This window comes from Apostichopus japonicus, chromosome 23 (assembly GCF_037975245.1).
Source record: "Apostichopus japonicus isolate 1M-3 chromosome 23, ASM3797524v1, whole genome shotgun sequence".
Taxonomy (NCBI): domain Eukaryota; kingdom Metazoa; phylum Echinodermata; class Holothuroidea; order Aspidochirotida; family Stichopodidae; genus Apostichopus; species Apostichopus japonicus.
In genome coordinates, this window is record NC_092583.1 from 11,278,430 (window position 1) to 11,289,987 (window position 11,558).

The 11,558-nt window shown below is 35.0% G+C and overlaps 1 protein-coding gene across 2 annotated transcripts in view; it reads left to right on the plus strand.

Moving 5' to 3' along the window:
• LOC139964484 (uncharacterized) overlaps window positions 1-8,678 on the plus strand; it is a 127,561-nt gene extending 118,883 nt beyond the window's left edge. For both annotated transcript variants that reach the window (XM_071966071.1, XM_071966070.1), the window contains exon 4: window positions 7,121-8,678. In XM_071966071.1, coding sequence (XP_071822172.1) covers window positions 7,121-8,664 — 1,544 coding nt within the window. In that variant the 3' untranslated portion in view covers window positions 8,665-8,678. The remainder of the gene's footprint in view (window positions 1-7,120) is intronic.
• The last annotated feature ends 2,880 nt before the right edge of the window (window positions 8,679-11,558 follow it).

Genomic DNA, 11,558 nt, shown 5'->3' on the forward strand with positions numbered 1-11,558 from the left:
AAGCATTACAATTACTAAATATTACCCCCCAAAAAAATAATCCATGCACATGTGGCTCGATGACGTCAAACGTTAGACTTGATCAAGTCGTTGACCTCACGCGTGGAAGAACATTAAATCTGTGATACCTCCCAAATGTAATAAGATGTTTTCTTAGCTGTTTTGGGCAAATTGCTCATGGCATTAGTCCCCATCACATAGACCAACAACGACCAATAACGATGCTCGAGTTTTCGAAGTCAGTGATAAAAATCATTATGAATATCCCTAAATCTGCTAGAAAGTTAAAAACAAATGGGTACTCCTAGCTGTTATAAGTTCAGAAATTATATTCCTGTCACTCTCAAAGCATTTCCCACTCTCAGACATTAAACTGTCTGATTGAAACCTCTTCTGAATATGCAAATAATTGGAGAGTTTATAGAACCTTCAGGAAAAGTACATGTGACAATTTTTAGCATTTTTTAGCTTACTCAATTTTGGCGCCAAAACAAATGCCATTTATTTAGTGTTGTAAGTGACTGAGAAACGATGCAGGCTATATGTCTTGTTACTATTCGTTTAAAATATTATACAGGTGAAATGAAAATATATATCATTAACGGCCACATAAAAAAAGGGTTTTGAAATAATTTAATATTGTTATGGTCATTTCATTTTTCTGTTTTTGGGAGGGGAAGGGTGGAGGTGAATAAAAATTGTCTGAATATATTATTTTTAAAGGACCAATAACGCTACTGATGGAAAGGAAAGCGTCTATTCGAAAAAGAAGTCTATAACATATGTTGTGTTGAGTAGCCCTGCACGTGTCACAATGAAACGCCATAAAGCTCACCAAAATATGAAATGTTCATACCTTGTATATCATATGTCCATGTTATAATATAGTATTTCACAAAGTAATATCTAGTTGGTTTTAAGAGTGGCTTTTCACTACAGCATTATACGACAGCATGCAGTTTTCAAATATCAGATTACGTGATGTTGTCGTCACATTGGAGAGCCTTTTGGCGTTGTGTATTACATTTACAACGGGTAATGATATAGATATAGAAAGATATATATAAAATTCCTTTCATCCCTATTGCAGTATATATATATATATAGATATATATTTATTTATTTATTTATATATATATTTATATGTATATATATATATATATATATATGTTTATATGTTATATATTTTATCATCAAATTTTCATCAAAGTTTTTATCATCAAAATAAAAGAGATAACGGCGGCACATGTTATCCATTGTAATATAATGTAATACAATACTGGTATACATATATGAGTTTCAAAAACGCTAGATATTTCGAACCTCCTGGCATCTTCCTCGCTCTATAGTCATGGTATAAAAATTATTCTCAGGATATATTTCGGTAGACCTACTTTAAAATAAAAGTTTGTTATTTGAAGATAGAAAACAAGATCGCACCATGTTTCTTTAAAACGTGAACAGGGATTGTATTTCTCTGCCTGCCCTGTTACTGATACATCAATCTAAAAGATCTACTACTACACGGATTCCAGCTTGTCTTCCTGCGTCCTTCTCTCTTATTGCCAGCTGCAAAGATTTCAGAGAATTATCTGCATGAGTGAAGAGATATACTTCTCTGTCTTCGAAGATTCAATTTCAACAACCAAAAAAATGCTTTCAAATGCAACAGCTGAGCGAGAACTCGATCCAGCCGTTATTAAATATCACAACTGACAAATCTTAAAAGATTATTTGCAAACCAGAGAACAACATCATCACTCCACTGGCTCCGTTATATTCATTTTTTCTTTCTTTCTTGAATAAGCACAATGTATGTACGCCGTCTTAAAGGAACATTGTAAAAACCATAAATTGTCGTATCTTTTGTTTTTTTTTATAGGGAATGTTCTTAATATTAAGATGTTTCGTGGTTCTGATATTCATTCTGTACTCATGCATGCGTTACGTGGGATCGTATAGGTGACACTAATCAAGCAAATTAGAAATTCCGTGTTAGTCTACTAGGTCAACTATACACTCTTAATTCCATGTAGAGAGAACTCATTTTCTGAGAACGTCCACAACGAACATTCTTTCGAAGGATGATTTCAGTCGTTTTCCCAAGAGTGACTTCTAGCAAATTTCGCTCTAATAGATTGAACATACTCAACGGTTGTAGAGCTAAAATGGTAAATGAATTCAATCTTTGATAAGACTGAATTTCCCTCTTACAAATAGTATATAAACTTGGACACTCTCGAAGAGTGAATTCTCACTCTTTGGAGTCAAGAGTTTACATTTCTTAAAATTGGATTTAAAAAAATGGCATACGTTCTGACAAAATTTGACATTTTTCATTCCATGCTAACACTGCATTCCACCAGACAACTGTGTGACAATAATTGTGACTATTGTGAGGAAACGGTTTTCAGTGTTGGCAACAAATATTATAAAAATTCCAAATTATGGTCACGTTTAATGCTAGAATTACAACCAGAATTTACCGTCAACTTCAAAAGAAATTTTCCGCACTGAGACATTTTAATTGTCTAATTCACCTCCTGTCGATTATGTCTAGAATCAGAACCTGTATGACAGTCACTTTGAAACATTTCTAACAAGGTAAACATAATATCATAATATGTTGGACGAATTCCTAGTGACCTTAAACCTGTTTCTACGTACGCTTTTCGCTATGGTATGTCCTTATATTTATATTTAAAGTAAAACAAAAAAGTTTCGGCTATAAAATTTCAAATTTTTCATTTCCAGATTCTCCTCCTTCACCCCCCCTCTTTAATTTTGATTAGTCCATCTCGAACCAATAATCTGCTTGCCAAACTTAGCAGCAACAAACAATACAATCTAGAAACTATATATTCAATCAGTGGCGGCGGAACCGGGGGGGGGGGGCTTGGGGGGGCTCAGCCCCCCCCAATGAAAAAGTTGAGGGGGCAAATGCATGATAAGCCCCCCCAATATTTACCAAGGCTCCGAAACGTGCATCTGCCCATTTTATTTTAATCAATTATCAAACGAACAAAAACACAATATTAGCATTTGACCTGTACTGTAAAGGGTACATGCATTCGTGACAGTGCTTGGTTCATAGAAATTTGTTGGCAACTGCACATGGTTTTGGAATTAGTATTACCCATTTGTTGACATTAAGAAATGCTTTCTGTTTTTTCTTATGACATTTATTTAATTATTGCATTTAATTGCAAGTAGTAATTTACTACACTCAAAAACGTCTTTGCAGGCGAGTACACTACGAGTAATTGCTACTCTCTTAAAACACCATCGAATATACAAATTACAATGTTTTTACAGATTTTTACGTGCAATCTGAGAATTTGCAGGCTTGAGACCCATATTTTAGGGCTAGGTATTCGCAGCATAAAACACTCGGGAAGTGCCGTTTCCGGCCATCTGGGTGTTTTAAAAACCCAAAATTTTCTTGTACGCTCCGCGCCAACTGATGGTGGCGCTCCGCTTAGATAGTCTCCACACTTTAGCCCCCCCCCCCCAATAAATTCCCCGTTCCGCTGCGCCTGTATTCAGTATACGCTACATTTGTAAGAGACTTTTCTTAAGTAGTAAATATTTTTTTACGCGTCCACATAACCTCAATATATCCACATAAACTGAGGTATAAACTTTGGGTAATGGTTACATAGATTGCTCTGTGGACACTTATAGTGTCCTCCTTTGACCTGGAAGTCTACTTTACGTTCCTCGTTAAATAATTCACCTCATGAATGCAAAATTACTCCCCTTTCCTCTTGACGTCATCTTTGAATTAGCATCGTTGAGGGGTAAATTAACTTCTGCTGAGCAAATACAGATTGAAGATGATAATTTTTCATAGCGGGACGTCTGATATACGATCTGTTGGCGGCAGTTATTACTTGCGCTTAACATCTATGAAATTAGCTTTGAAAAAAGAGAGAAAGAAATTTTTCGGAACGGTCATGTATACTTTGGTCACCTAGCCTTTAATTAAGTCGGGAGACAAAGGTGCGAAAATATCGCAGCTTTAATTGAACCTCTGCATCACCTGGGACATTTGTGGAAGCTTATATACATCAGAGAAATTGTTATCAATGTAAACAGGTCAACGGCATATCATGGTCCAGCGTGCAGCCTGACCTTTGAGTATATATATATATATATATATATATATATATATATATATATATATATATATATATATATATATATATATATATATATATATATATATATATATATATATATATATATATATATATATATAGTCATTGCATTTCATGTGTTATGCAATTCCTTCTTGAAAACATTTGCAGGATGGGAAATCAATTTCGGAGATTCCACAACCAATTCCACTGGGAGTAGAATCTCCATTAAAGGTATCCTTTCGTTAATAGTTGCCCGAGGTCAAATAATAAGACCTAGTCTACCTAGAGATTAAAAGGTGAAATTTTGTCCATAGTGTAAACATATAGTGTCATTACGTACGCTAAAGATAGAAAGAAAGAAAAATAGCCAATATCGTTTTATATACACACATATATATATATATATATATATGTATGTGTGCATACATTTTGTAGTGTTATTCATCTCCATTGGATGTGAATGAAACATACATAAGTATATAGCCTCCGGTATTACTCGACGTCAAACGCTAAATATAATTTAGATATAATGTATGATATGACTCAAAACTCATTTTTTTGGGCAACGTGCACGGTTTTAAAATAGATCTCTCCCCTCCCCCCTTCTTTTTTCTCTTGTTTTCTCTTGAAGGTATAATAAGGAAAGTGCATTTTGGGGTCGATGCTCCTTTCTTGTTATCAGAAATAGATCCTCGAGCTCAGTTTTCATTTCATCCAGGCGCAATTGACAGAGGTTAAATTATCATGATAAAGTACATGCATCTATCTACCTATATATCTATCAATCTATCTATATATATATATCTATATTACAACGAAACAATGAATATATATATTTAAGGGTTTTCAGTTAATGTTCAGATTGGTTTCAGTTTTGTAAATAAATTGGAACGATGTAACCGCAAATCCATGTAATGCGTAGATTTCTCAATATACTTAAACATAGTTTTAGATTTATTGCATTGTTCTATCATTTACAATAACAATAAGCTCATATTCCACCGCTCAATGACGTAAGACACTTAAGAGAGAGTTGTATAACAATGAAACCGAATATGTCGTTTTAAATTAGGTGAAAATTATCTCAGTCGCTGTGGATTTTGTCATCGCTGTTTCTCTCTCTCTCTCAATCTCTCTGTCTTTGCCTCTGTCTCAGAATAACTACTAATATCGTTGACCCTTACTTAGGGTTTGTGAACTTTGGAATAGGGACGTAAACTTTGGAATATAAGTGCATAGATTTGATTTCAGTGTGGCAGAAAAAATAAACTCGGATAGCGGTGGTTTCGATGATAGAAGATGAATGTTTGCTTAAACTTTCATGAACATACGTTTCATTGAGTGTCTGAATAAGGTCATTGTCATATTTAAGACGTCACAGATGTAATATTTCATGGGTTGAATAAAGTGCAAATATCGTTGTACATCGTTAAAATATTGGCATAATAATGAACCTTTCTTAACTGACCTTCAGAAAAAAAATACATATTTTATGAGGAAATAAATTTTGTTTTACTGGAAAGCGAGAGTAAATCTTTGCAATAAAGGTTTACTTAGTGAAGAAAGGAATAACATGACGCCATAGATGGCGTCAATAAGTCTGTCTATGAACATTATTCAGTATTTAGGTCTCTTGTTTTTTATTGTTTTTTATTGTGTTTTATCATTGCCATTGTGTTTTAATTTTGTATATACTGTATTAATGAATTTCCCACTCGATAACTGATTTATCCTCACGAAAACAAAGATAAATATTTGTGGGTGGCAGCCTGAATCGTAGGTGTGGGGGGGGGGGTGGAGGGTAAGGCAAACTTGGAACGGCTGTGGGAGAAGTGACTTTGATTTGAGAGGGCAATCTATACAAAATCGCCTCAATACGTCCCGTCAAAAGGGCACTTTCTAAATAACAGGAAAAAAAGGGTACACATTTCATTTACTACAAAAGGAGCCCTTCTTCTTGTGCATGGGTACTTCAATACCGCCCTCATTACTGTCGGGGAAAACATTTCCTACTGTAGTTGTTATTTCTTCATTGTAACCAAATTACGTCATTCATGAACTCTTCATAATGTATACGTATAGAGAACATTAAGCCAAAGTCCGCCGATAGAATAATAAGTGACTGTTTTAATTTATTGTTATAAAGCCCAACGGGTTTATAAAGCTATTATATGTTGCTTTAATTTGTTTTCGACGATTAAGTTGCCATTTCACTGTTTTCGTCTGCGCATCACCACATAAAAGCCTTTCTGATTTCCCCTTCTAAAATTACTGAGATGCTGAATTGGACGGTTTCACAGATAATAATGCGTTAAGTGAACTCAAAAAAAATACTAACAAGAAACTGCAACCTATTTGACAATAATATTTCTTTATATATTTCTATATATATATATTTATATTACTATATATTACTATATATATTTCTATATATATTTCTATATATATATATATATATATAATTATATATATATATATATATATTTATATATATATATATTTCTATATATATATATATATATATATATATTTATATATATATATAACTATATATATTTCTATATATATATATATATTTCTATATATATATATATATTTATATATATATATTTCTATATATATATATATATATATATATATATATATATATATATATATATATATATATATATATATATATATAGGTAGTGTGTGTTTGGGAAGGGGGCTGATTTAAGTAGGGTCGAGAACATTTTTGACATCCTTGATCAAGAGGAGTGGTCTAATTCCATTCCGACTGAATGTAAAAGAGTCCCCCGGCTGAACGGTTCTAACACAGCGACTGACACTGAAGGTGGGGCTATGATATCCTCCATCCCTTCCTTCGCACGCCATTGCGCAGTAAGATCAGTATATTGTCTATAATTTTGTCGTTCATAAAGGACTATTATAAGAGTCAGTCAGTAACTTCCTTCTTTTTCTCTGCTTTGTTCTTACAGGAGTGAAACGGGCGGGATCTCAGAAAAGCACAAAAAGTATTAAACGATCAAATTCGAAGAAGAAGACCATAAAGAAAAAACCGACACAAACAATAGTCAGTGTGGACCCCGAAAACAAATCGGGCAAAGCACGACCGGTATCACTCAACGTCGAAATGATGAATTCTTCCAATTGTCGACTACCGCCCTCTTACGACGAATCCAACCAGATGGAGGAACGGATGTCGGAACGGATGTCGGAAGACCGCGAATCTGCAATCTCTTTCCTGACAGATAAATCTCGTCCAACCTCCCGACACATGTCCCTCCCATCCCCCATCTCCGAGGAGAGAGGTGAGAGCAGTTCCACTTCCACGTCAAATAATACGCCTCTCCCTAGAGCAGGCATCGCGGTAATCGACGAAGCCAATGAGTTCGATGAGGATTGCCCTCTAACCCCGGAAGGAGACGAATCATTACGATATGATAATAACAACGACCACGAGAAACAGCCGAGTATACGAACTATATCGAAGGATGCGTCATCGAAGAGGAAAGTTGAATTCAAAGCCGCGGAATACACCGAATTTGGTGGTCAGTTTGGAGAAGAGAAATTTCCTCGTCAAAGATCGTGCATAGAATTTGGTCAATTAGATAGAAGCAATACCTATGGTAAGGTAGCTCATGATAGACCTCAGTGTTCAGCTTCGGAAGTCATTCAGGCATCTCCAACCAACGAGGAGGTGGCTAGTATATCTCAAAGCGAATCGCAGGTGAAAGGGACACCGAGTCTCCATAGCGACACGAAATCTGTACGATCGGGAGTCGGAAGTTCCCGATCTCTATCCGATTGTACCACTCGGACGTGCGATACGGGTAAAACGAGTGGGACATATCCACGGAAGAAAACGAAACAAAAATGGGTTCTCATGAAACCGCCAACTTTAAGAACATTGCATAGGTCCAAGAGAGATCTGAAATTAATCGATTCGACGTTAGCTATCAGACTCGCCAACTACGATAAACTACTCGGGAGTAGTCGAGAAGATCTCTCGACTGCTATCCCAGAATTCACTTGTTGTAACAATAACAAACTGCTGACGGACATCGCAGAGAGAGGTTTCGATCAAGCGTCACAGCCGTTGATTGAAGAGTACGACAAAAAGCGAGGTCGTCGAAAGTTAGAATTAGAAGAAGATAGCGACTATGACAGCGAGGACTCCTCTAATCCAAGCAGAGGAGAATTACAAGTATCAGATATTCCAATTACTCCTGTCATTGTCTTTTTCATTGGATATATCACCTTCGGTGCTATTCTCTTCTCAAAGTTAGAACCGGGATGGTCTTTCTTTGAAGCCTTTTATTTCTGTTTCATTACATTAACTACCATAGGGTTCGGTGATTACGTACCAGACAACAGTCTAGCCAATTTGATTGCGTGTTGTGTGTATACTATGGTGGGAATGGCGGTCACTTCCATGTGTATAGCGCTGATGATGAAGAAATTTGTTACGTCGGTTAAAAATTTTGCAATCAATATAGGAATTATGGAACCAGAAGAGTAGGGTCATGTTATATAAATACATATATGTATACATATATAAATATATATATATGTATATATATATATATATATATATATATATATATATATATATGCATATATATATATATATATATATATATATATATATAAATATATATATATATATAAATATATATATATATATATATATAAATATATATATATATGTACAAATATATATATATATATATATATATATAAATGAATATATATATATTTTATATATCTTCTATATATATTCTTTTTCGTTCATTTTGTATTACCATATTTTGCCAAATGGTTCGACGGTTTACGGTACGACGGTACACGGTATACTGTATAGTCCACATGTCTCGAGCTCATAATATTCAAGGTTATAAATGTGAATGTTAAGTTCTTGTTTAAAGATAAAATAGTACTTTATCAAGTTCAATGAGGCCTATAGCGGGTATAGCGAGGTAATTGCCTATTTCATTTTTAATTAGGTCAGGACTTGCAACAGTGACCCAATCAAAATATCATAGGCATTAAGACTCGGACCGTTGAACACAAAGTGTTAAACGTATTACGAAAGTCTCTTAGCCTATTTTCTACGCTCTACTTTTACTTTCAAGGGCGTCTTACACGAAAACCAATAATAACAATATTATTGATTGTTAAATGCTAATATTGACACATCATGCAAATTACTTATAGTAAGTAACCTAAGATATTTCCAAGGGACGCCAAATGTAGCCAAACTACAAACTTGTCAGGAAAGACAAACGGGCCTTTTCTCCCCTCCCCCTTTTTACCCTTTTTGCTTAAGAGTTTATGAACATCCAAGATAATGCACTAGCTAGTACGCAGTGATTGTCCTCTGCGCATGTCTCAACCACAATCTAGTCACTTCACCCCCGATCACCTTCCCACACCAACTGGCCCCATCTCGAAAAATATAAATTTAAGTACCTATAGACGAAAAGCATTTTCTCGATTTTATTCATTTATTAAATTTTTGCATATTTAATCAAGAAGGTTTCTATAGGGACGCAATGACTATTTAATTAGATAAAATAGATAGTTAGATAATAATTTAATTCAATAAAATTTATTGGCAACTGTCTCTTAACTCCCTAATAAATATGAACATGTATGATATACTATTACAGAGAGGACAGGGCGATGATCACAAATAAAATCGTTTAATAATGGTGTCCCAAGTAGAATTGGTCACGTGAGTATCCTTAGAATCACTCTAAGCCAGGGTTTCCCTAACTTTATCCCCCCCCCCACGAACCCCCTGTGGATGTCAGATTTGTCCACGAACCCCCAACTTTTCGAGACACGATCTGAGTCATTATTATACTATAATACGCATAACAGTGCTTCGTAAATGATCAAGTTCATAGTGTTATATTGAAATGGAAAAAAAAACAATATGTACAAACATTTATTTGGAAACTTCAAGATCAGATCACGAATTGTATCACGCAACGATCAGCCATCACACACGATGAGACGGATGCTCCTGTATTTTATCACATGCAAGGTACGGTACTACTGTGGCAACGTATGCGTATGGAACGCGAAAAGAGTTTGTCGATAGGTACGACTTTTGTACATTACTAAATTATATAATATAGCTTAATTTTAGTTCAATAAAAAGTACCCTAGTTTTGACTTTCAGAAACGTCCCAAGAACCCCCTGGGATGGACTCACGCACCCCCTGGGGCTTCATGCATCCCAGTTAGGGAACCCTTGCTCTAAGACATATGGTATAGGTTCACTAATGTCGGGTATGTCTTTTTCAAACTTCAAATATTCAAATACAAGGAAATATTCGATTAACAAATGCTTCTTCATCACTGAGAAAAGTCGGAAAATCGCAATTAACTAATGTCTTTTTCTCCCTCTTCTTTAAAAGCAAATGTAAAATTATGAAGCAATACAAAAAAAAAAGCAGCTTTCTGTATAAGATCATTGTTACTGACTAGAAGAATAAGCTAATTAATGTTCTTAATGTCTCCCCTCTTTTGTCAAGGTTTTTCATACCCTTTGTCTACGATCTAACCAATTATAGATGAGCAGGCGCGTAGCCAGGAATTTGCCAAGGGAGGGGCGAAACTGTAAATTCCGCATTGCAAACTATCTAAGCGTAGCACCACCATGGTTGGCGCGAAGCGTACAAGAAAATTTTGGCTGTAAATGCCTCCCAGATCGCCGGAAATGGCACTTCCCATGCCTTGTAAGTTGCATCTTAGCATTTTCTCTTTTGAAAATACTAGCGATATCATAAAAACCTTTAAAAATTTTGTAAAAAATATGCTCAAGGGGGGGGGGGGGGCTACGCGCCTGTAGATGAGATAGCAAAATGCGCACGTGTCATCCTTTGTGATGATGAAATTATATAAAATGGAGATTCATTAAAAAAAAAAAAAAGGTTAAAGGGCAAAAAAAAAAGGAAGAATGATTTCGAAGTGTTAAAACACCTTTCCCCTTCAACCTTTCTTTACAGCAATCTCTACCACGTGACCTTCTTTAAACAATCAAACCAAATGGTCCATATGTTTTAAAGATTACGTGTCTGTCAAGAAGGTCTCTAATTAAATTCTTTACTCATCGCGTAAAACTTCCAATGTCGTCACAAAAGATCACGTGTGGCCAGACATCGTCCCCGTGAGGAGCTATTTCCTTTTAAAATATATCGGATACTTTTAAATGACAAATGTATAAGCCTCTAACCTTGTTAATTATGACAGTTGACCCATTTGAAATATATATAGGTCTAAAGCAACCATACATGAATATTATATTCATCGTATATGAAATAATGGTCTAGTTGCTCAGACACACACACACACGCCAAGTCGTTTACATAAAAGTAAACAACATAAAATAAAAGAACGAAACAT